The sequence below is a fragment of the Perognathus longimembris genome, chromosome 13 (assembly GCF_023159225.1).
Source record: "Perognathus longimembris pacificus isolate PPM17 chromosome 13, ASM2315922v1, whole genome shotgun sequence".
Taxonomy (NCBI): Eukaryota; Metazoa; Chordata; class Mammalia; order Rodentia; family Heteromyidae; genus Perognathus; species Perognathus longimembris.
The window spans coordinates 57,435,132-57,456,389 of record NC_063173.1 but is presented as its reverse complement, the minus strand read 5'-3'; the positions used below and the strand labels follow the sequence as shown (position 1 = coordinate 57,456,389).

General features: G+C 58.0%; 4 protein-coding genes across 6 annotated transcripts; 1 reads left to right on the top strand and 3 right to left on the bottom strand.

Annotated features, from left to right (window-relative positions):
• Positions 1-3,657: 3,657 nt before the first annotated feature.
• Prdx5 (peroxiredoxin 5) lies at positions 3,658-6,660 on the bottom strand. Its single transcript, XM_048359883.1, has 6 exons — positions 6,469-6,660; positions 4,999-5,133; positions 4,181-4,312; positions 4,069-4,107; positions 3,932-3,993; positions 3,658-3,836 (listed from the first exon to the last, which is right to left on the bottom strand). Exons 1-6 carry the CDS (start codon positions 6,634-6,636, stop codon positions 3,731-3,733), a joined length of 642 nt encoding a protein of 213 aa, XP_048215840.1. The 5' UTR covers positions 6,637-6,660; the 3' UTR covers positions 3,658-3,730.
• Positions 6,661-7,205: 545 nt separating this feature from the next.
• On the top strand, positions 7,206-8,136 carry Trmt112 (tRNA methyltransferase activator subunit 11-2). The gene is made up of 4 exons (XM_048361538.1): positions 7,206-7,362; positions 7,460-7,561; positions 7,680-7,769; positions 7,861-8,136. The coding sequence occupies exons 1-4, from the start codon at positions 7,285-7,287 to the stop codon at positions 7,966-7,968; spliced, it is 378 nt and encodes a 125-aa protein (XP_048217495.1). The 5' UTR covers positions 7,206-7,284; the 3' UTR covers positions 7,969-8,136.
• On the bottom strand, positions 8,086-16,029 carry Esrra (estrogen related receptor alpha). 3 transcript variants are annotated; one of them, XM_048361525.1, is made up of 7 exons: positions 15,871-16,029; positions 14,146-14,482; positions 10,965-11,081; positions 10,755-10,883; positions 10,220-10,387; positions 9,856-10,125; positions 8,086-9,115 (listed from the first exon to the last, which is right to left on the bottom strand). In XM_048361525.1, exons 2-7 carry the CDS (start codon positions 14,468-14,470, stop codon positions 8,856-8,858), a joined length of 1,269 nt encoding a protein of 422 aa, XP_048217482.1. In that variant the 5' UTR covers positions 14,471-14,482; positions 15,871-16,029; the 3' UTR covers positions 8,086-8,855. The 3 variants fall into 3 exon arrangements, with proteins under 3 accessions (XP_048217482.1, XP_048217481.1, XP_048217483.1); XM_048361524.1 differs by lacking the exon at positions 15,871-16,029 and adding an exon at positions 15,090-15,670; XM_048361526.1 differs by lacking the exon at positions 15,871-16,029 and having other exon boundaries at positions 10,965-11,178; positions 14,146-14,273.
• A 780-nt stretch (positions 16,030-16,809) lies between these two features.
• Catsperz (catsper channel auxiliary subunit zeta) lies at positions 16,810-21,171 on the bottom strand. The gene is made up of 5 exons (XM_048361433.1): positions 21,145-21,171; positions 20,683-21,103; positions 18,594-18,673; positions 18,038-18,104; positions 16,810-17,017 (listed from the first exon to the last, which is right to left on the bottom strand). Exons 1-5 carry the CDS (start codon positions 21,169-21,171, stop codon positions 16,911-16,913), a joined length of 702 nt encoding a protein of 233 aa, XP_048217390.1. The 3' UTR covers positions 16,810-16,910.
• Positions 21,172-21,258: the final 87 nt, after the last annotated feature.

Here is a 21,258-nt window from a genome sequence, read left to right as displayed (position 1 = left end):
GAAGGGGCAAGCCAGGAGCTGCGGCCAGGAACAGCGGAGTCTGCAGGTACACCGTAGTGTATTGCTGCTCTATAGTGATAATAGCTAGCAATCAATTATGAATTAAATGTGCTTGTGGATATGTGTATGAAGAGAAAGTGAGGTGCAGACAGGGGGTCAGGACCAGTAGCGGCTTGGATGAGGGGAGCCCACTGCCTGGCAGCTTTCAGACCCACCCTTCCTTCCTTCCTTCCTTCCTTCCTCTTCTCTCCTCTCTCTCTCTTTATGCTAGTACCAGGACTTGAACTCAGGACCTAAGCACTGTCCCTTAGCCCTTTCACTCAAGGCTGATGTTCTACTACTTCAACTAAAGCTCCACTTCCAGCTTTTTGCTGGCTAATTGGGGATAAAAGTCTCACAAAACTTTCCTGCTCTGGGGCTGGGAATGTGGCCTAGTGGTAGAGCGCTTGCCTCCTATACATGAGGCCCTGGGTTCGATTCCTCAGCACCACATATATAGAAAAGTTCAGAAGTGGCGCTGTGGCTCAAGTGGCAGAGTGCTGGCCTTGAGCAAAAAGAAGCCAGGGACAGCGCTCAGGCCCTGAGTTCAAGCCCTAGGACTGGCAATAAACAAAAGAAAACTTTGCTGCTCTGGCTGGCTTCAAACTGTGGTCCTGAGATCTCAGCCTCCTGAGTAATTGGGATTCTAGGGGTGAGGGACGAGAGCTAATGCTCCCTTTTAAACACAGGCGAGTGACTGGCCAGGCTCGCCAGGCGTGCGGCAGCCGCGGGAGCGGCGCCTGAGCAGGACCGCACACTCCCAGGGGCAAGGCATGCGGCTGCATACGGGCCAAAACCTGCCGAGGAAACCTGCATGATGGGACTTTTTCTCCAAAGCCCCACTTCCTCCTTCCTGTTGGCGGGAGTCCAGATGGGATGTCTGGCATTCCGGCAGTCATCCTGGATCCAAAGGTGAAGACGCACGTTTGAAATGGCAGCACAGGCCAGAAGCATGGGTTTTCCTGGGGGAGGTGAGTCATCTTGTACTATCAGCCGCTGAAGAGGTTGAGATCATGACAACTGTGTACCAGGTATGAGGCAAGCCCCGAGACCTCATCTCCATCGGTAAGCCAGATAGCGGGGCTTGCGGCTGTAATTCTCCAGCGACATGGGAAGCTAGGGGGCCACAAGAAGGAGGATCGGGGTCTCAGGCTGGCCCTGGGCAGAAATGCAAGACTCTATCTCAACAATAATTAAGGCAAAAAAAAGTGGGAGGACACAGAACATGGCTCAAATGAAACAGTGCCTGCCTAACAACTGTCAGAGAGAGAGAGAGAGAGAGAGAGAGAGAGAGAGATTATCTAAGTAAATACCCAACAGCAGGGATGGCTCTCAGGTGGTGCAGTGCTTCCCAGCAGGCTTGAAGCCCTGGTTTTGCATCCTTACTGTGCACAAAGCCTGCGCCTTTCTAGTCAGCGCCCGGCTCCGCCCACCGCAGACCTTCAACCGTGAGCGGAAGCTCTATCCCAAACCACTAGTGTTGAGGACGTTATGTCACTCCCGAGGAAACTGGGACCCGCAATGGTCAAGTTGGTGTTGGAATGACAGGAGCCAGAGGCTGGGGACCTGGTGAGACGCCCTCTTCCCTCCTCCCAGGACTGTGCGACACTCGGCCAGTCAAGGTTTGGGCTTCAGCAGCACAAGCATGGAAGAGAGACAGCAGGTTAGACTGAGGTAGTCAGTCAAGGTGATACATGCCTATAATCCCAGCCCGTGGGAGACTCAGGCAGTCAGTCAGGAGTCTCAGGCTAGCCATAGAATAGATAGATGGGAGATGATGATAGATGGACAGACAGACAGACATGCTATCGTAAGACCCAATCTACAAACAAACAAAAAACCCTGGGCACCAATGGCTGAGGGCTGAAGATTGCAGTTTGAAGCCAACCCAGGCAGAAAAGTCAATGAGACTCTTACCTCCAATAAGCTACCAAAAAAGCAGGAAGTGGAGATGTGGCTCAACGAGTAGAGCTAGTTTTGAGCAAAAGAAGCTCAGGGACAGCACGTAGGTCCTGAGTTCAAGTCTCAGGAACAGCACCAAAAAACAAACATGCATCCCTGTACCACTTGTGTGAACACACAACCGCACATCCACAAAATAGAAAACAAAATATGCACAGTCACCACGTGCGGTGTCACCCAGTCGTGATCCCAGCTCTCAGGAGGCTGAGGAAGGAGAACTGTTGAGTCTGAGGCCAGCCTGGAGTACAGTGAGGCCCTCAGAAACAAGATGGAAGTAGCTACCGGCCTGGGCCACAGCTCAATGGTAGAGGACCTAGTCAATGTGCAGAAAGCCATGGGTTCCATCCCCAGCAAGACACACACACACACACACACACACACACACACACACACACACAATCATCTCACCCATCACAACCTTTCAAGAGGCCTGGGTAGTGGTAAAGTGCTCGTCTCATACACACGAAGCCCTGGGTTCGATTCCTCAGCACCACATATATAGAAAAGGCCAGAGGTGGCGCTGTGGCTCAAGTTGGCAGAGTGCTAGCATTGAGCAAAAAGAAGCCAGGGACAGCGCTCAGGCCCTGAGTCCAAGCTCCTGGACTGGCAAAAGACAAAACCAACCTCTCAAGAAGAAAGTAGAGCGAAGAGGAGCCTCAGGTGGCCGGTCACAGGGCCTCCAAGCCGGCCACCACCCTTGGGCACAGTGCCTCCAGGCAGCGACTCCCAGAAGGATGGTGGGATCCCCAAAGCCCCGAGGACCACATGGGGGTCTGCTCGGCAGCACTAGAAGAGGACCTGATCCAGCAGAGCCCGACTGACACGTCACTGCCCTGAGGAAGCCAACAAGGTGGCGGAGCACCGGCTTAGGCTTATGGGCTTCTGAGTAACCAAATCCTGCTGACCTCTCCGGGCCCCTCATCCCCTGGGGTAGATGCCTCAGGGACACAGAGCTGTCGCAGCCTCCAGCCCCTTCCCCTTGCTCACTGTGACTCCCTCTCCCTGGGAATGTGGCTCAGTGGTACAGTGCTTGCCTAGCACGCATGAAGCCCTGGATTTGATTCCTCAGTGCCACATACATAGAAAAAGCCGGAAGTGGCGCTGTGGCTCCAATGGTAGAGTACTGGCTTTGAGACGGGAGAGGCTCAGGAACAGAGCCCAGGCCCTGGGTTCAAGCCCCAGGACTGTGGGTTGCTGTGGAGACGTGAGCCTCAGCGACACAGACCCAGGTGACCTGCTGAGTCCTCCCTCTCCGGCTGGAGGGCAGCACTAGTCTGACCCCACCTGCCCAGGGTCCACCCGCTCGGCAGTCACCTGCCACAGCAGGGCCTCAGGATGCTGGACCACGCCATTGCTGTCCCCTCCCAGTGTAAACACTGCTGGGGGCTGGGGCTGGCCGGAGGGCTAAAGTTCCAGTCCTGAGATCTCTGGGTGTGCTCGCACAGGCCTGCCCTCCCCGTCCCCGCTGCCCCCCCCCCCCCCCCCGCGCTGTGCTTCCTGGACATGGGCTATAGGCAACCCTGGCTCTGTCTTGGCTTCTGGGCTGTCGGAGGCCTGGCCTGGCTCTTTTTAAGGACCTTCCTCTGCCCTCCTAGCCCCTCTGCCTGGGACTATGCCCTAGGCCCTGGGCCAAGCATCGATTCCACGGCAAGGACAGACCGAATACAGAGTATTTATTGCAGGAAATTAGACCAAGGTTCCATCTGGGTGGCTCCAGGCGAGGCGGGGCTCAGAGCTGGGAGAGGATGCTGGGAGCCAGGCTGCAGCTGAGGCCGGTGCCGTCTGGCTCCACGTTCAAGACCTTCACTACTCCATCCTCTACCACCATGGAGAACCTGCCAGAAAGAGGGGCCAGGCCGGCTGTATCAGCCCGGCCTGGAGGCAGATGGGGGCCCCAGGGAAGCGCCCCCAGAGACCTCTCCCACTTTACCTCTTGAGCCTGTGGTTCCCAAAGAGGGGCACCAAGGAATCATCTAGCAACAAATCTGTCTCCTAGGGGAAAAGCAGAGACATGTGAAGAATGTGTCAAGGATCGCTGACTTGAAAACCCAGTCGGGACTTACTCACCTTCCCGAAGGCCCCGGTAGGGTCAGCCAGGAGCCGGATCTGAAGGACAGGGAGAAAGGTCATCACTCCAACCTCCCACCCGGCCCAGCCCCCTGCAGGCCTCACGCCTTACCTTGCCTTCTGTCTTATTGCTGCGTCCCCACTCCGCAGTCACAAAGACATCGTTCACACACAGGCATGCTACCACCTGCACACCTTTGGCCTTCAAAGCCCCGGCCTGCTCCACATATCCAGGCAAGTGGGTCTAAGAAGGGGAAACAGAGTCATCCCAGGGATAGCGGCATGCACCCCTCCGCCCTCCCTTCATCCTCCTCACCTCCCTGACCAATGCCTCTCATCAGGCAGGGAAAATCCCGCCCTTCACCTCCTCACCTCCCTCATCAGGAAATGAAAATTCTTTTTGCCTCAGTTACTAGGAAGCACAGTTACTAGATCCTCATGTCCTATGGTCAAGATCATGAACTTTCCATGGGCAGAGCTATGTATGTATGGCTCATTTGCCTCAGTTGCAAGCATCTCCATAGTGCCTACCACAGGATTAGTAAGAGGTTCTATGCAATGCTGGTACTGTCACCTAAAATGTTCTCTCTCTCTTTCTCGGTTATGGGGCTTGAACTCAGGGCCTGGGTGCTGTCCCTGAGCTCTTGGGCTATACCACCTTGAGCCACAATGCCACTTCTGGTTTTCTGGTGGTTTATTGGAGAAAAAGAATCTCACAAACTTTTCTGCCTGGGCTGGCTTTGAACCATGATTCTCAGATCTCAGTCTCCTGAGTAACTAGGATCACAGGCATGAGCCACCAGCGCCTGGCTCTAAAATGCTTTCTCAACGGTCCAATTTACATACTCTTGTGCCCAGCTGTCTCAGCACCACATAGATCTAAGAATGATATAGAAGATGCTGATTATTGATCCCAATGGGGAGCCTCACCTTGGAACAACCTGGGGTAAATGCTCCAGGGACTCCAAACAGCACGCCCTTCTTCCCCTTGAACAGCTCAGCCAGGTTGACCTTGTTCCCAGGCTGTTCTTCAAACACGTCCACGGGAGGAATGGGATCTCCCACCTGGAAGCAAGGACTCCAAAGTAAAAGAGGGTCCTGAGGGTGGCAGCAAAGCCAGCCAGGGGAACACACAGCTGGTGCCTGGGAACCCAGCAGGCAAAGGCCAACAGTCAGTTTCCAGGAGTCCCTCTCCATCCCTTCCCCCTGTCAACCAGTTATTCCACATCCTCCAGGTTCCGACGAGGCCCAGCTCCATCTGAAGGGCTGTTGGGGAGAGAGTCACCACCCCAAATGTCGCAATGCTATGCAAACAAAGGCCCAGTTTCTTAAAACAGTGGATTAAAACTGGGCACCTGAAGTCATACCTGTAATCATAGGTACTCAGGAGGCTGATATCTGAGAATAAAAGTTTTTTGGGTGTTTTTTTTTTTTTTTTTTTTTTGCCAGTCCTGAGTCTTGAACTTTGGGCAGCACTGTCCCTGAGCTCCTTTTGCTGAAGACACTCTACCACTTGAATCACAGCACCATTTCTGACTTCTGTGATTAACTGGGGATAAGAGCCTCATGGACTTTCTTGCCTGGGCTGGCTTCAAACTGTGATCCTCAGATCTTAGCCTCCTGAGTAGCTAGGATTAGAGCCAAGAGCCACCAGCACCCAGTGAGAACAGAAGTTTGAAGCCAGCAAGGGCAGAGAAATCCGTAAGACTCTTATCTCCAATAAACCATCAAAAACCTGGAAGTGGAGCTATGGCTCAAGTGGTAGAGCTCCAGCCATGAGTGGAAAAGCTGAAGGGCAGAGCCCTTAGTTCGTAATCCAGCACACACACACACACACACACACACACACACACACACACACAATGGACTAAGTAGAGAGGGAGAGAAGGGGGAGAGCAGCGCATAGGGATGAGGGGGGGCCAACAAGAGGGAGACTGAACGGTGTCCTTTGAGGTTGGCGTAGGGTAAAGGAGACGGTGGTAGGAGACTCCCAGGACCGGGAAGGATTCCCGAAGAAGATCGGTAAGAGACACCGCAACACAGCAGGAAACCACTACGGAGGGGAGACGGACACGGGCTAAAACGTGGGGACACCCTGGGCGCCCCAAGGGACCAGAGCTGTTTCGGAAAATGGGATGAAGTAGAGGCACCGTCGCTAAAGCGTGGGGGGGGTGGGGGTGGGGAGTGCGGCAGACGACCTGCGGAGGAGAGCCTGAAAACGGTCCTGCGGCGAAGATGTTTCTAGAAGGTGGCGAATGCCTCGGTATCCAACTACCTAAAAGCGGTGGGGACGTCGGATGGGAAGGGAGGGGGGGCTGGGGGGGTCTCAGGAGAAGCGGCGCGAGGGCCCTCACGTCGGGGGGCGGCCTTGGGGAGGCCGGGGAAGGGGTCAGCGGTCACCTTGATCGGGGCCATGGCGACCGCGGCTCGGTGGAAACTGCGGGTGCCACCACGCGCCCACTCTGCTCTTCGCGGTCGCGGTCCCGCAGCCGGGGACTCCCAGGCCGCCGCACGAATCAGCACCGGGCCGGCTGGTCGCCCCAGGACCCGTAGCCAGAACAGCCCCATGCCCGCCCACCCGGCGCACCGCCTTCCCAGGCCGGACGGGGGGGCGGAGCCTCGGAGCCCCGCCCCTCCCCGCCCGCCCCGCAGGGCCGCTCGCACGGCGCAGGCGCGGGGGACCTTCCGGGACTCTGAGCTCGTTTGCGTTAGGGCAGCGCGACGACGCTCCTGACGGGGGGGGCGGAGCCTCTGGCGGCCACTCAGCTCATTTGCATGTCACGGGGTGCTGCGGCTTTGAAAGGCTTAATTTACACGCGGGGACGGTTTCCCCCTCCTTGACTAAAAGCAAAGGACGGGGAGGGGTCGTGTCAGGCTCGGAAGTTGGCTGAAGGCAGGCTGACTTTAGGTGCGACTCGGCCTCCGCATTGCAGCTGTTTTACATGTGATTTGCATTTTTTACGTACGCGTTACAGTGAGTAGGTGTTGGCGTGCGCCAGGCCGGCCTGCCGCCCAAGTGCTTCCGGTTAGCGGCGCGTCACCCGACCGGCGCGCTCACACCCCCACGGCTCCGGCAGGCTCCCCCAGGCCCGGCGACGTCGCCACTTCCGGTCCCACCGCTGGCCCAATGGCACGGAGAGCCAACGGTTCCGGAAGTGACGCCGCCAGAGCGCGGCCTCCTTCCGGTTCCGGCCTGGCAAGCGCTGGGAGAGCGGCATGAAACTTCTCACTCACAATCTCCTGACCTCGCACGTGCGGGGGGTGGGGCCCCGTGGCTTCCCCCTGCGCCTCCAGGTACCGGCCGGGACCACCTCGCTCTGGCTCCGAGCCGGGAGGGACGGGAGCCCCCGGGTCCTGGCTCGGCCCTACTAACCTTCCCCGCCCCCCGCAGGCCACCGAGGTTCGCATCAGCCCGGTGGAGTTCAACCCCGACTTCGTGGCGCGGATGATACCCAAGGTGGAGTGGGCGGCGCTTGTGGAGGCGGCCAGCACGGTGAGGGGCCCGTCCTACCCGCGGACGCGAGGGAGCCTGGCTGGAGGCGGGGCGGCGGGGGCGGGGCAGGGAGGCCAGGTCTCCCCCCCCCCCCATGGCTGAGGCTTCTTGCCCACAGTTGCAGCTGGGCGAGGTCCCCACCCAGCCGGTCGAGGGGTATGAGCGCGATGAGGCCTTTCTGAGGAAGATGCACCACGTGTTGCTGGAGGTGAGAACGGGTTGCCCCCCCCGCTTACCCTGTCCTGTCACCCACTCGGGCTGTCAGTGCTCGCGCTGACGTCCCTTTCTCCCTCCCTTAGGTGGACGTTCTGGAGGGCACCCTGCAATGCCCAGAGTCTGGGCGTCTGTTCCCCATCAGCCGCGGGATCCCCAACATGCTGCTGAATGATGAAGAAACTGAGACGTAACTTTGCCAGCCAGCGTTGTGACATTCTGTGGCAGTGTTTCTTTTCTTTTTTAATGTATATTGTGTTTTTACTAGTTGAGACCCCACCTTGACCCATTAACACACGGAACACACACTTCTTGAGCTCCATAGTATATTTTTTTTTCTCATTAAAGGTTCAAAACCAAAAGCGGTTTCTCTTTGCAGCAAATATACATTAAAATAGAGTCTCTGTACAGCCATGGGCTCTGGGCCCTGGCTTGCCCCATGTCCCTGCGCCTCCCTGGCCGAACCCAAAAATAAATATAGTGTTATTGCTCTGCAGGGCATAGAGGCAGTGCCCTCCCCACCCCCCTGAGGAGGCTGGGCAGGAGCTGGTGGGGAGCCCTGGCCACCCCGAGTCCTGGGGCTGGAGCCTGCTTGGAGTTATTGCTTCAAGGGGGGGCACTAATGCCCAATGCAAATGATGAGGAGAGGAGCGAAGGGGCAGGGGGGCCTTTGCTCTCCAAATCCCCCTCTGCTCTGGAGAGGGGGATGGGATTAAGCAGCAGCAAAAGCATCACCCACTGGGAGACTGTGGCCTCCATCCCCTTCCCTCCCTGAGATCAGGTTTCTGCCTCCCACACATCCCCTGAAGCCCCTTATGGCTTCCGCAAGGCCCCCTATTCTCTTAGGGGCACATTATGGCTTGCAAGGGGCAGCACTGTGCCCAGATCCGGGCATTACTTTCCCAGCGTGACACCCCCTAAGGGGGGAGGGGAAGGGCATGGCACCTGCTCCCAGGGGCTGATGGCATTGCCCTGGTCCTGCCAGCAGGCTGTGGCACTGCCCAGGCCCCAGCTCTGCCCCCTGGGGGCCGACCCCACACTTGGCAGATCTGCCAGCACCCCACCCATCCCACCCCTCGCCTCAGTCCATCATGGCCTCAAGCATCTCCAGAAACAGCTTGTGCATGGGCACCTTGCCCTCCAGCTTCACCCCATAGAAATGGGCCAGGACTTTGCCAGCTGTCTGGCGGAGGAGCGGCAGTGTGAGCAGCAGCCTGCCTGCCCGCCGCCGCTCTGCACCCCCTCCTGGGCCAGCCCTGCCAGCTTCGTACTCCAGCAGGGCCTCGTGCAGAGCTTCTCGCAGCTGCTCCACAGCCTCGGCATCTTCAATGTGCACGGAGTCTGAGGAAGAGAGAACTGCTGACATGGGCTATTTCTAAAGGGCTGAACCCACCTCTGCTTGCGGTTCCTGCATGGGGCCTGAGAGGTCAAACACAGGTCCTCTAATTAGCTGATAGACACAGCTTGCTGCTCCTGCCCACCAGCCAGGGCCTTTGCTTTTCTCTCAACGGTGGCCACTTCCTGTCCTCCCTACCTCCTCTCCCATATTAGCACCACCCTAGGGCTCAAAAGCCAGATGCTGAGATCTGAGGATCTCAGTTCTAAGCCAGCCCAAGCAGAAAAGTGCAGTGAGACTCTGTCTCAAACTAGCCAGCAAAAAAGTGGAGCTATGACTCAAGTGGTAAAATACCTTTAAAAGACAGCACCAGCCTTCAAGTTCAAGCTCCAGTTTCAGCACATTGTTCTTCCTTAAGCTTTAGTTTTTTGTTTTGTTTCTGTTTTTTGGCCAGTCCTGGGGCTTGAACTCAGGACCTGAGCACTGACCCTGGCTTCTTTTTGCTCAAGGCTAGCACTCTACCTCTTGAGCCACAGCGCCGCCACTTCTGGATTTTTCTATATATGTGGTGCTGAGGAGTCGAACCAGGGCTTCACATATGCAAGGCAAGCACTCTACCACTAGGCCACATTCCCAGCCCCTAAGCTTCAGTTTTCTAATCTACAAAATGAGGTCGTGCCACCCTTCCATGGTTTTCGCTAGGAGGGCCTTCTGCACAATGTGTGGGCACCTACCCTGGACTCACCAGAATTGGCGAGGGCCAGGGCCTTCAGCAGGACATACTCCTCTCGCTCGAGCCGCAGGGCTTGCAGTCGCCGGACGAGTTGCAGCAGGGCTGCCCCCAGCTCCCCCAAGCCGGCTGCCCGTGCCCCCTCTTCATCCAAGACCAAGTCCTCTGCAAAGGCCAGCTCATCCTGTAGGGGCAGCGAGCGCTGGGCCACACCCAGCACCAGCACCTCCATCCACACGCTCTGCAGTACTGACATCTGGTCAGACAGCGACAGTGACGAGAAGCCTGGGGGCGGGGGGAGCAGGCCTGGCTGAGCAAGGGCCCCAGCCAAGCAGGGCCAGGCCTGCTCGGGGAAGCCCCAGGGCCCCGAGCCCTTTACCTGGGATGCTTTTGGCCCAGCTGATGGTGACCACGATCTCTCGGTCAAAGAGGTCACAGAGGGTCGCCACCGCCGGGAGATGTCCGTCAGGGCCCGCTGGGTCAGGCATGGCATACAGCTTTTCAGGCTCCACCACCAGTAGGTGAGATACCAGTGCATTCACTGGGGCTACAGTGACAGGTGAAAGATTAGCGTCAAGCCCTCAGATCCGGGAGGCCCACGGGTCCCTCGGGGCCAGGTGTCTTCCCAAGCAGTCCCTTGCGGCCTTCCTCCGTAGCTGCCGGCCATCCAGGAGCAACGCTCGCAGGCTCCAGGGACAAGTGGGCTGCTGGCAGACAGGCGCTGCCTGCTACGGCCTACCCTGAGGCTGGAGTGGAGCTACCTAGGCTCATAGGAAGACGCTTTGCACAAGTGTTTTTTGGAGATAGGAACTAAATGAATTGAGGCAAGTGAACTCTAGGTAGAGTGCCTGGATGCATGCCATTCAGGGCCGCCCTCCTCTCGTGCTCGGGGACACCCTCCCCAGAGATCTCACCTGTCTTCCGGGGGCCTCCGGCTACTGCCAGGGGGCCTGCAGGGAAGGGGCCTGGGAAAGGCAACGGGTCCACTTCCGGCCTCCGCTTGTACTTCTGTCGCCCACCCCGGACGCGGTCCAGGCGTACGCCTTTAATGGAGAGTCAGGGCCATGTTGGGGTCGGGCAGGCTTGCGTGCCGGAGCCCTTCCCAGGCTCTGCCCAGCACTCACCCTCCTTGAGCATGCCCACCCGCAGGCACTTGGTGAAGCGGCAGGCCTGGCAGGCCTTGCGTCTCCGCTTGGTGATCTCACACTCGTTGGAGGCCGGACAGCTGTACTCGATGCTCCCTGCCAGGAAGAGGCAGGGCTCCAGTGGCGGCCTCCTGGGGCCCAGAAGGGGCCCAGCTGACAGGAGTGCCCTGACTTGCCCCGAGCAAGCACCGGTCTGGGGGTATGGGGAGGAAAGGCAGAGCAGGAGGCCATGAGCAGGACAGGGAGGGGGGGCCTGCCTGGATGGGGCACGGGCAGGGCCCAGGCAGCTGCATCTCGGCCTCAGGCCGTACTTCAGGGCCACACTGCCCTCATCTGCTCGGGTCAAGGGGCACAATGACCTCTACACACTGGTCCCGTGACCAATTCTGAGTCTTCAACCTACTTGCCTAAAAGGAACATCTAACGCCATTGATCGTGGCTTACTCCTAGAAATACACAACTGCTTCCTCTTGCTTCCAGGACACGGCTCTTCTGGTCTTCCTCCCACCTCCCCGGCTATTTTGTGGTTTCCATGCTGCGCTCCCGGCAGCCCAGGGCTGCTCTACCTCATCCTCACTCCCCCCACCCTCCCGTGGCCATCTCACCCATCACAGGCTTCCAGATTGCTATCTCCGGCCAAGACTTGCCCCGAACCCTGGACTCCCATGTCCAGCGGCTCTGAGCACATCCTGTCCACCCGAAGACTTCTCCAGCCTCGAGTCCTCAGTGGACTTCCGCCTCCCCCGCCCAGCCGGCAGCGGCCCACCTGCCTCCCCTTGCTCAAGTGGAAACCTGGGCAGCCTCCTGCACCTCCTTGACACACACCTTGCCTCCATATCCAAATCCCGGGGGGCTTTACCCTGTCACCCAAGTCCCAACTCATGTCCTCAGCAACAGCTTCGACCCCTGACGTCATGGTCACCTCTCACCTCACTGCCCCTGATCTCTGCACAGCCAGAAGGACCCTGTCCTTTCTTTGCTCAAACTACCTACTGAGCCTGGGGTCCAGGCCTGTACCGGGGCTCCCTGACTCTCCCGACCTCAGCTCCCGCTTCCAGGTTCTTCCAGCAGGGCATGCTGCTTCCCGCCTGGGGCTCGGCCCCACCCACCGGGCTCCTGGTCACCTGGTGCCAATCCCCTCGGCAACCAGATTCCCCTCAGCTCCTGGGCGCCACCTACTATACGACGTGGGTGCCCACTCGCCACAGTGTCCCTCTCTCCCTGCTTCAGTATCTGTTCCGCCAGCGCCCTGACTGGCCCCAGAGCCCACAACAAGGCCCGGCCCACAGCAGGCGTGGGCGGGCGGCCCAGCCACACAGGGTTACCCCAAGAACGGAATGTCACAACCAGTCAACAACGGGCCAGTGAGCACGAAGTGCTTGGTAGTGTGCTGTGAACTCCGTTCCAGACACCTCCTCGGGGAAGCCCTGCATCCACACGGGGCCTTCCGCACACGCAGCACACAGGAAAGCTGTTAGGAAAGCAACTTATTGTTTCCTCCTGCCGGTCTGAGCCGTGTCCCCAGGGCCTAGGACACTGGCTGGGGCTGCAAAGTGCAGGTCTGAGGAGCAAAGGCTCTTGGGGCTTCCTGGAGTCACCCTGATGCTACCTACTCCTTACCAACTCGGTGACTAGGGAGCCACGTCCCACACCTACGCCCTTGGGAACCTCAGTTTTCCCAGCTGTAAAATTGGAATTTTTCCCATTCCATTTCATAAATTTTATAAAATTCCAAATTTATACTTGGGTCTGGGATGTGGCTCAGGGGGAGAGTCCATACTTATGCACCAAACAGGTTCTGAGTTCAATCTCCAGCACCAATCAGAAGAGACATAATAAGCCAAGTGCTCTTGGGCCATGCCTATAATACTAGCTACGCAGGAGGCAAAAATCTGAAGATCTTGATGCAAAGCCAGCCAAAGACTCTAATCTCCAGTTAACCAGCAAAAAGCCAGAAGTGGAGCTGTGGCTCAAGTGGTAGCACCTTAGCCTTGAGCAAAAAGGCTTAAGCAGGAGTGTACGGCCCTGAGTTCAAGCCTCAGTACCATAAGGGGGTGAGGGGAATAACCATGATTATTGCAAAGGTGGGCTGAGAGAGTGATTCACAGCACTTAAGTGCCCAACGAATGATGACTCTGCATGGCTAGGGCTCAATAACTATTTGTCCGGTCAGAATGAAGGATTCAAGAGTGGCAGGAGACACCAGATGTGGCCTGAATCGCTGTCAGGCCAGCAAGGAACGCAGAGCATTAAGGCCCATGTGCTTCAGCCAAGTCAGAACTGACTAGAATGTCACAATCAGGGGTCCAAAGTCCAGTTATTAGAAATGGGCAGAGGCAGCAGTCTGGCTAGCATCAAAAAGCTCAGTTCTGGATACACACCAAACTCTAGTTCTGCCATTTTCTACCAGTGAGCCTCGAACAGTTTCAAAAACCTCTCTGAGCCTCAGTTCTGACTCAGCTTACAATGCTAACACCTCATGGAGTTGCGGGGGGTGGGGAGGGGAGACTGGACAGAAAAGTAAAAGGGTACCCTAACTATCACACAGTAAGCACTCAAGAAAATAAAAGTTAACCCAGGTGCTTTAGTGTATGGCTGTAATCTCAGCCTTCGGGAGGCTGAGGGAGGAGGATCAAGAGTTCTAAGCCACCTTAGAACCCTTTGAAGACCCTGTCTTCAAAGAAGGAAAACGGTACAGTGACTTCTAAAGAGCCTTGATGCCTCTCTTTTTAAAGTTGGATGCTAAAATGTAATGTACCCTTCTCAGCCATTAAAAACCTGCTTTATGTTGGTATTGCTCTGGGGAGAAAAGAGCAGCATTTTCTATGCCAGAAGTCAACAGCTGCCAGAAGCAAGAACAAAGTCTGGGAATAGGTACAAGCTGTCTTGAGTTATTCAGAGTCACCACAGAAGGTGCTGGACCTACAGAACCCAGACACCCATGTGGCACCTGCACCCCTTCTCACCTCCCATTCCAATCCAGCAACACATGCTTTGTTTCACTGAACGGAAAGGGCATTCCTGGGAGGCACAGGAGGCCTGGGAAGCCCAGGCTGCTGACGCTGAGCAGAGCCCTACAGGGCAGGCTCAAGGCCTAGTGAAGGTGCTAAGCCCAACGGGGAGAACAGGCAAAGGGCATAGAAGCGGGGTGGGGGCTCACCCTGGATGGTCCTCTTGAAGAAGGCTTTACAGGCCTCGCAGGATGCCACACCATAGTGGTAGCCGGAAGCCACGTCCCCACAGACCAGGCAAAGGCGTTTGGGCAGGGAGCTAAGGGCCAGCTTCCCACTGCCCTGCTCACCAGGCCCAGCCCCCTCCCCATCCTCCTCCTCCTTGTGCCCTGGGAGGCAGCGGGTTGGAGCTGGACCAGGAGCCAGGGTCACAGGGGGCTCAGTCTCAGTCTCTGAGGAACCCTTTGGACTGTCAGGGCTGGCTGGTTCTGCCTTGATGTAGAGAGGCTCGATGCCCACCACCTGGTTGGACATGGCGCTGGTCACCTGCAGGGAGAAACCGTCAGGTTAAGGGAAGGCACCCTGCCACAGGGGTTGCCCAACGCTGGGCCTGGGCCAGGCTTCCAAGCTCAGCCAAGGGGAAGGAGGGGGGGCAGAGTCCAAGGAAGGGCAGCCTTAGGAAGAGGGCCCCCCAGCTGTCGCCATGGGAACAGCCTAAGAGCCTCCAGGCCAGTAACTGACAGCAGGTCGCTCCCTCTTGGAAACCTGGGAAAGGCTTGCAAAGCCCTGCTCAGCACCCAGGTCAGGGAGCAAGGTAACCTCAGCCCCCGGGGCAACCTTCCAACCCCCAGGCAGAGGTGATACCTCCCAACCACTTCCTCCAGATGGTGGGGGCGCCCCCGCCCCATCTTTATATTCTATTTGGGAGAACACACACAGAGGCACACAAGCCCCAGGGCGGTGTTCACACTCACGCCACTCATCTGCGTTCTCAGGTGTCCCCACAAGCCCACACAGGCTCACTCTGCAGGAGACTTCCACACTCACAGGGGGCCTTTTCCCAACCCCAGTCCTCACACCCTCTTCCCAAAGGGCACACTCCATAAGCAAACTCACACTCGTGTCCTACCCGATCACACACACACACACTCACCAGAGCTCCAACTTCGCGCACAGGCAGACTGTGGTACAGGCTCCCCCCTCCTGCCCCAGCATGCCCAAGGCTCAGCCACACCACCGGTCGGTCGCGGCTCCACCTCCTTGCACCGGGGCCTGCAACTCACTCGAACACTCCGGCGGGCGGGCGGGTGGCCGCAGAGCCCGCCACCTCCCGGGGCGCCCCGCCCCCCCCCAACCTGCGCACACCTATGGGAAGTTGCCTAAAGTTGCCGGCCTCCCCTCCTCCTCCGCCCGCGGGGGACCTCGCTCAGGTTATCAGGAAGTGAAGGAGAGGAGCCAAGGAGGAAGAAGTTCTCCCCCGTGGGTGCGATGACCTTTGACCTAGAGAGGAGGGTGGCCCCGGGCCCCTTCGAGCGCCCCCACGTGGCCTTCAGAGCCCCATCTCCCACGTAGAACCCTCCCCAGCCTCCACGCCAACCCGCCCCAGGGGCTGAGGCACGCTCCGGGTGCCCGACGGAACCCTGCCCCGGGTCTGGATCCCAGGCCCCAGGCTGACCGGAGCCGGAGCCGGAACCGGAGCCGCAGCCGCAGCCCGAGCCCGCCGCTGGCCAGGCCGGCCCACCAACGACGCGGACGCCAGATTCCGCCCGGACCCTCTCGCGGGTCCGGCTCTCCCCGCGGGCCCCGGGCGGGTCCTGACGCCGGACCCCGCCCGGAGCCCGCCCCCCGCCCGCCTCCCGGCCGCGCTCGCACATGGCCCCCGCGCTCCGCCCGCCCGCCCACCCCCGCGGCCGCGCTCCCCTCCGCCCCCGGACCTGGGGCTCCGGCAGCGCTGGCGGGCAGGCATGGGGGCCGAGCGGCCCGGAGCGCCGGGGTGAGCCGGGGGCCGTGGGCGGCCCCTCCTCTGCCGCCTCCTCGGGCCGCGCCGCCCCGCCGCGCCGCGTCCCCTCACTCGGCGGCGCCGCTGGCTGCTTGTAGGACACAAAAGGACATCGCGGCCGCTTCCTACTCCGCTTCCTCCAGCTGACAGCGGGGGCGGGGCCGGCGGGGCGCATGCAAAGCAGGGGGCGGGGCCCGGAGCCCTATGCTAATCAGACCGGGGGCGGGCGGCGCCTGCGCCGCGGGAGGAGCCGGGGCGGGACCAGGGGGCGGGCCTTCCCCGCGGTTCCGCCCCGCCGCCGTCGAGCTTCGGCGGCGCCCAGTCGTGCGCGGCCGCCCACGGGGCGGGGCCAGCGGCACGGAAAGTCTGCGGGGACGAAGCCGAGGTGGGTGGGGCCTGGAGCGCCTTTCGCCAGTGAGGCTCGCCGCGCTCCGCGGAGTGGGCGAGGTCGCTCAGCGGCCGCGGAGGCCGGCTCGCATATGCAAACGAGGGGGCGTGGCCGACCGGGGCGCTTTGTCTGCATATGCATGAGGGGCGGGGCCCGGGGAGGGAGGGGGGGCTCTACCCCTGTCCTTCCCCCCCCCCCACCTCCCCGCACCTCCAGGGTACTGTTTGTGGGGCGCTTGAGCTGCGGGCACTGTAGCCCTCCGAAAGCGGCTCCATCGCGGGTGGGAGATTCAGACCTAACGTGCGGCTGGACTGAAATAACCCGAGGCTTGGAGCCCAAGGAAGACAGGGGCCAGGACTCTGCGGAAGAAAGCTCAAGGTCACTGCGGTGACCGAATGAAGGTCACGGGGAAGGGCGGGGCCCCGTGCGTCCGCCTGACGCGGGCAGCCGCGCTCTGACTCGGGCATCACGGATACTTTTTATTTTCTCTAGGGCTCAGGGTCCACGCGGATGGGGCTGGGCTTGGGGTGGGCACGGGGCGCGCGGGCTGGGGCCGGGCGGCTCCTCGAGCTCCAGCCCGAGGCTTGCTAGGACGGGCACTGCAGTCTCTTGCTCTGGCGCTTCTTGAGCCCCTCGATGTACCGCTGCAGCTCCTTCGTCAGAAAGTGGTTCTTGCCGATCTGGGACCGGTAGCCTAGGAAGAGGGCACAACTGAGCTCGGGGCGGCGGGCCCCCCACGAGCCCCCCACCCGCGGGCCGCGCCGTTGGGGGAGCTGCTGTGACTCCAGGCGCCCGGGTCTGTGCTGGCTGGGGTGACTTTGGACCTCGGAGGTGCTCAGGGAAGGAAAGCGGATTTAGAATAAGGTTGAAGATGCCGATTCTGGCCCGAACTTGGGCCGTGTGAGCCAGCAGCTTTGAGGACGGCCTGACCACACACTTTAATCATCCTGTCTTTTCTCTTTGATGATGGGCCCTTATAGCGTTAAAAAGTCCACCACGAAGGAAAGGGTGACACTGGCCTTATTTACAGAATTGTAACCCCCTTTGTACAACTACTTAATAATTATTAACATAAGAAAGTTTTTTTCCCCAAGAATCCAAAGGCCAATACATTTACCCAAATATTTCCCCCACCTGGAAGGTTCCCTTGGACAAGCACAGAAACATCCTTAGAAATCCACACTAGTTAGAGAGGGGAACCATTAAGACCTTTGACAGTCACCCCATACCTTCCACTTTTTTTTTTTTTTGGCAGTACTGAAGTTTGAACTCAGGTCTTCACATTTACTAGGCTGGGGTCTTTGCTTGAGACACATCTCAGATCCCTTTTGGGGCCTGGTTATTTTTGAGATGGGCTCTTGCTCTTTTCTGTTTCTATTTTGCACTTCCCTCTGTTGCTGGACTGGCAGATACAAGCCACCACTGTGTTCAGCTATTTCCAATAAGATGGGGTCTTAATGAGCTTTGTTGCTAAGGCTGGCCTGGAACTGGAGTTTTTCCCAATCTCAGCTTCCTGAGTAGCTAGGATCACATGTAAAACCACAGCACTCAGCTTGAATTCTCAACTTTTAACAGTCCTGGGATCCTTGGTGTCATTGTGAGGGCTAAGAAGATCTGACATGGCAGACAGGTCCTGAAATCCCACGCTCACAGGCCCAAGCCCTGTACTGTTCACCAGGATGCTTCATGGAAGCTGGCAGAAGGGGAGACTCACTCTTGAGGGCTTTGGTGAGGATTTCCAGAGCTTCGTTCTCCATGAGTTCCATCAGCGGCAGTGGCAGCTGAAAAAGCAGGAGATAAAGCTTCAGGCATTAGGAGAGCCCGGGTGCTGCCCACAGGTGTAATGATGTCCATAGACTCACCACCCCCAGCCAGCTTCCCCCCGCCCCTTCCTCTCTATCTGTCTCTCTCACTCTCTCTTTTAGTGCCAGTTCAGGGCTTAAACTCAGTGCTTAGGCCCTGTCCCAGAGCTTTTTTTTGCTCAAGTCTAGCACTATGCCACCACTTGAGCCATAGCTCCAAATCTGGCCTTTGGTGGTTAATTGAAGCTAAGAGTCTTATGGACTTTTTCTACCGACTGGCTTTGAACTGTGATCCTCAGCTCTCAGCCTCCTGAGTAGCTAGGATGACAGGCGTGAGCCACCAGCCCCCACCTTAGCTTCTTTGCCCTCTATTCTGCCAACCATTCCCACCCTTCCTCTGCTACAACTCTCAGCTTGCCCATCTTCCCTCCTCTAACCACCTCCCCAGTATTCCTAGACCCCTCTAACCCTGTTCTGCTGTTCTGTCCAGTAGGCTCGATGGGGTATGTGCTTCGAGAGATTGATTAATGACTCTGAAGAACACTTTTCTGGAGAAGAGAAAAGAGGAGTCAGTCATCAGCAGACTCCCGAGTCTTCCCTGGAGCAGAGGAGATGGATGGGTAGACCAGTTGTGCATGCTACCTCAGTTGGAGTCAGTATGGGACAAGGGTTACAGACCTGGGTTTTAGCACTTCACCTACCTGCGTTTCCATTCCACCTGCCCTACTTAGGGCCAGTAACTAAAACTGTCTTGCCCTCAAGTTCTTCATCTGTAATATAGGGATCATAAGAATGGCCTCTAATGATATTGCTTTTATTAAGTAATTTATTTAATTTTTTTTGTCAGTTGTGGGGCTTGAACTCTGGGCCTAGGCGCTGTCCCTGAGCTCTTCAGCTCAAGGCTAGCACTCTACCACTTGAGCCGTAGCACCACTTCTGGTTTTCTGTCATTTAATTGGAGATAATACTCTCATGGACTTTGCTTGCCCAAGCTGGCTTTGAACCATGATCCACAGAACTCAGCCTCCTAAGAAGCTAGGATTATAGGTGTGAGCTACCAGCACTTGGCAGGAGGAACAAGTCCCCAAAAAGATATTGTGATAGTTGCTTAAAATTGTAAACAAGGTAGGCCTTGATGGCTCATACCTATTATCCTACTTACTCAGGAAGCTCTGACATCTGAAGATTTGGCTCAAAGCTAGCCCAGGCAGGAAAGAAAAACTGGAAGTGGACATGTGGCTCAAGAGGTAGGGCTTCAGCTTTGAGTAAAAAAAGCCAAGGGAGGGTCTGGGAATGTGGCCTACTGGTAGAGTGCTTGTCTCCTATACATGAAGCCCTGGTTTCTATTCCTCAGCAACACATATATAGAAAAAGCCAGAAGTGGCACTGTGGGGCAAATGGTAGAGTGCTAGCCTTGAGCAAAAAGAAGCCAGGGACAGTGCTCAGGCCCTGAGTTCAAGCCTCAGGACTCGCGCGCGCGCACACACACACAAATAAAAATGTTATCAAGTCCAGCATGGTAGTACATGCCTACAATCCCAGAACTCAGGAGGTTGAGGTACGTAATTCAAGGCCAGCCTAGGCTACATACTGAAACCCCATCAAAAGGAAAAAAGAAGCCAGGCGCTGGTGGCCCACACCTGTAATCCTAGTTACACAGGAGGCTGAGATCTGAAGATTGCAGTTCCAAGCAGCTTGGGAAGGAAGTCCATGAGACTCATCTCCAATTTAAAAAAACAAAAAACAAAATGAAAACTGTAACTGGAGCTGTGGCTCAAGTGGTTGAGTACTAACCTTGAGTACACAAACTCTTGGGGATAGTGCCCAGGCCCTGAGTTTCCAGCCCCAGAACCAGCACAAACACACACACACTCACACACAAACAATAGTGACCTCACTCAGAGCAAGTCTTCAGACAGAATAACTCTCCTTCAACTGGCTCCATAATTCCATTAAAATCTAGGGAAGTAGATGCAGTGGCTCACACCTTCAATCCTAGCTACTCAGGACATTGAGATATGGAAGACCATGTTTCAGAACCAACCAGGGCAGTCAAATCTAAGAGACTCTTGTCTCCAAACCACTTCCAAAAAGCCAGATGTGGGTGGAGGCATGGCTCACGTGGTAGAAAGCCAGTCTAGCAAGAGTGAACCCCCTGTGCTTACAACCCCAGTATCAAATGTGTGTGGAAGTGGTGGGGGGGGGGGGGGAGTTGGGGATCGAAGCTCGGTGGCAAAGCATTCGCTTAGCACGTGTGAGGACCGGGGTTGGATCCTCAGTTATCACAAATGAATAAACCAACAACCATGTCCGGTGCCCTGCCTTTGGGGTCCCCCCCTCCGGGTGGGGTCAGACTGGCCTCGAGGAACGCCTGCTGGCATTAAATAAAAGGATGTGGGATTCTCTCTAGCGCCCCTCCCCGGGAAGCCTAGAAACTGGCATCTTACTGGCTTCTCTGCCCCCACCCCCCCATGTCCCAGAAAGGAAACTGAGCCTCTCCCCGGCCCCTCCGCGCACACCCCGCGGGGCGCCCCAGGCCTGGCCAGGCCCCACTGACCGGCCTCGGGGTTGATGTCCTCGGCCCCCTTCTCCAGGAGGCCCTGGATGGAGCTGCTGCCCCGCAGCTCCAGGTCCAGCAAGGCCTGCTCCTCCAGCTCCTGGGGCGTGAAGGTGAGCTTCTCCTTCATGGAGAAGGTCTGGCTCTTCTGCCGGCGGATCCTGCCCACGTCGCGGCCCTCGTCGTCGAAGTTCTCGCAGATCTCGGCCAGCGACACGTTCCCCTGCGGCTGCAGCAGCGTGGCGGTGCTCCACAGGTTGCGGATGTCGCCGCTGCGCAGGCTGGCCCTGCCCGCGCTGCTGCTCCGGCGCTCCGAGGGCTTGGGCGGCCCCTGTGGGCCACAGACCGGCGGGGAGCGGGGGAGCCGGGGCGGGGAGGGGGGGGAGCCTGGAGCCACGGCGGAGGGCCAGGCCCCTCGGGGCTCCGGGGCTCCGGGGAGGGGGCGCAGGGCAGAGCTCTTACTTTGAAAGGCTTCTTCTCCTCCTCCATGGTTCAGCCCTCAACGGACCAGTGGCGGTGGGCGCGGGGCCGGGGGGGGGGGGGGCGGGGGTCACGCTCCGGAGGGGGCGGGGCGTC

Coding starts and splice junctions, on each gene's coding strand:
- Catsperz (XM_048361433.1), bottom strand. CDS start 21,171: ATGGAGGAGGAGAAGAAGCCTTTCAAA. Junction 21,104..21,144: donor AGGAGAAGAAGCCTTTCAAA/GTAAGAGCTCTG, acceptor GGAGCCCCGGAG/CCCCGAGGGGCCTGGCCCTC. Junction 18,674..20,682: donor GGACATCAACCCCGAGGCCG/GTCAGTGGGGCC, acceptor TCTCTTCTCCAG/AAAAGTGTTCTTCAGAGTCA.
- Esrra (XM_048361525.1), bottom strand. CDS start 14,470: ATGTCCAACCAGGTGGTGGGCATCGAGCCTCTCTACATCAAGGCAGAA. Junction 11,082..14,145: donor CTTCAAGAGGACCATCCAGG/GTGAGCCCCCAC, acceptor TCTTCCTGGCAG/GGAGCATCGAGTACAGCTGT. Junction 10,884..10,964: donor GGTGGGCATGCTCAAGGAGG/GTGAGTGCTGGG, acceptor TCTCCATTAAAG/GCGTACGCCTGGACCGCGTC.
- Prdx5 (XM_048359883.1), bottom strand. CDS start 6,636: ATGGGGCTGTTCTGGCTACGGGTCCTGGGGCGACCAGCCGGCCCGGTG. Junction 5,134..6,468: donor TCGCCATGGCCCCGATCAAG/GTGACCGCTGAC, acceptor CCTTGCTTCCAG/GTGGGAGATCCCATTCCTCC. Junction 4,313..4,998: donor TTACCCCAGGTTGTTCCAAG/GTGAGGCTCCCC, acceptor TCCCCTTCTTAG/ACCCACTTGCCTGGATATGT.
- Trmt112 (XM_048361538.1), top strand. CDS start 7,285: ATGAAACTTCTCACTCACAATCTCCTGACCTCGCACGTGCGGGGGGTG. Junction 7,363..7,459: donor GCTTCCCCCTGCGCCTCCAG/GTACCGGCCGGG, acceptor CGCCCCCCGCAG/GCCACCGAGGTTCGCATCAG. Junction 7,770..7,860: donor TGCACCACGTGTTGCTGGAG/GTGAGAACGGGT, acceptor TCCCTCCCTTAG/GTGGACGTTCTGGAGGGCAC.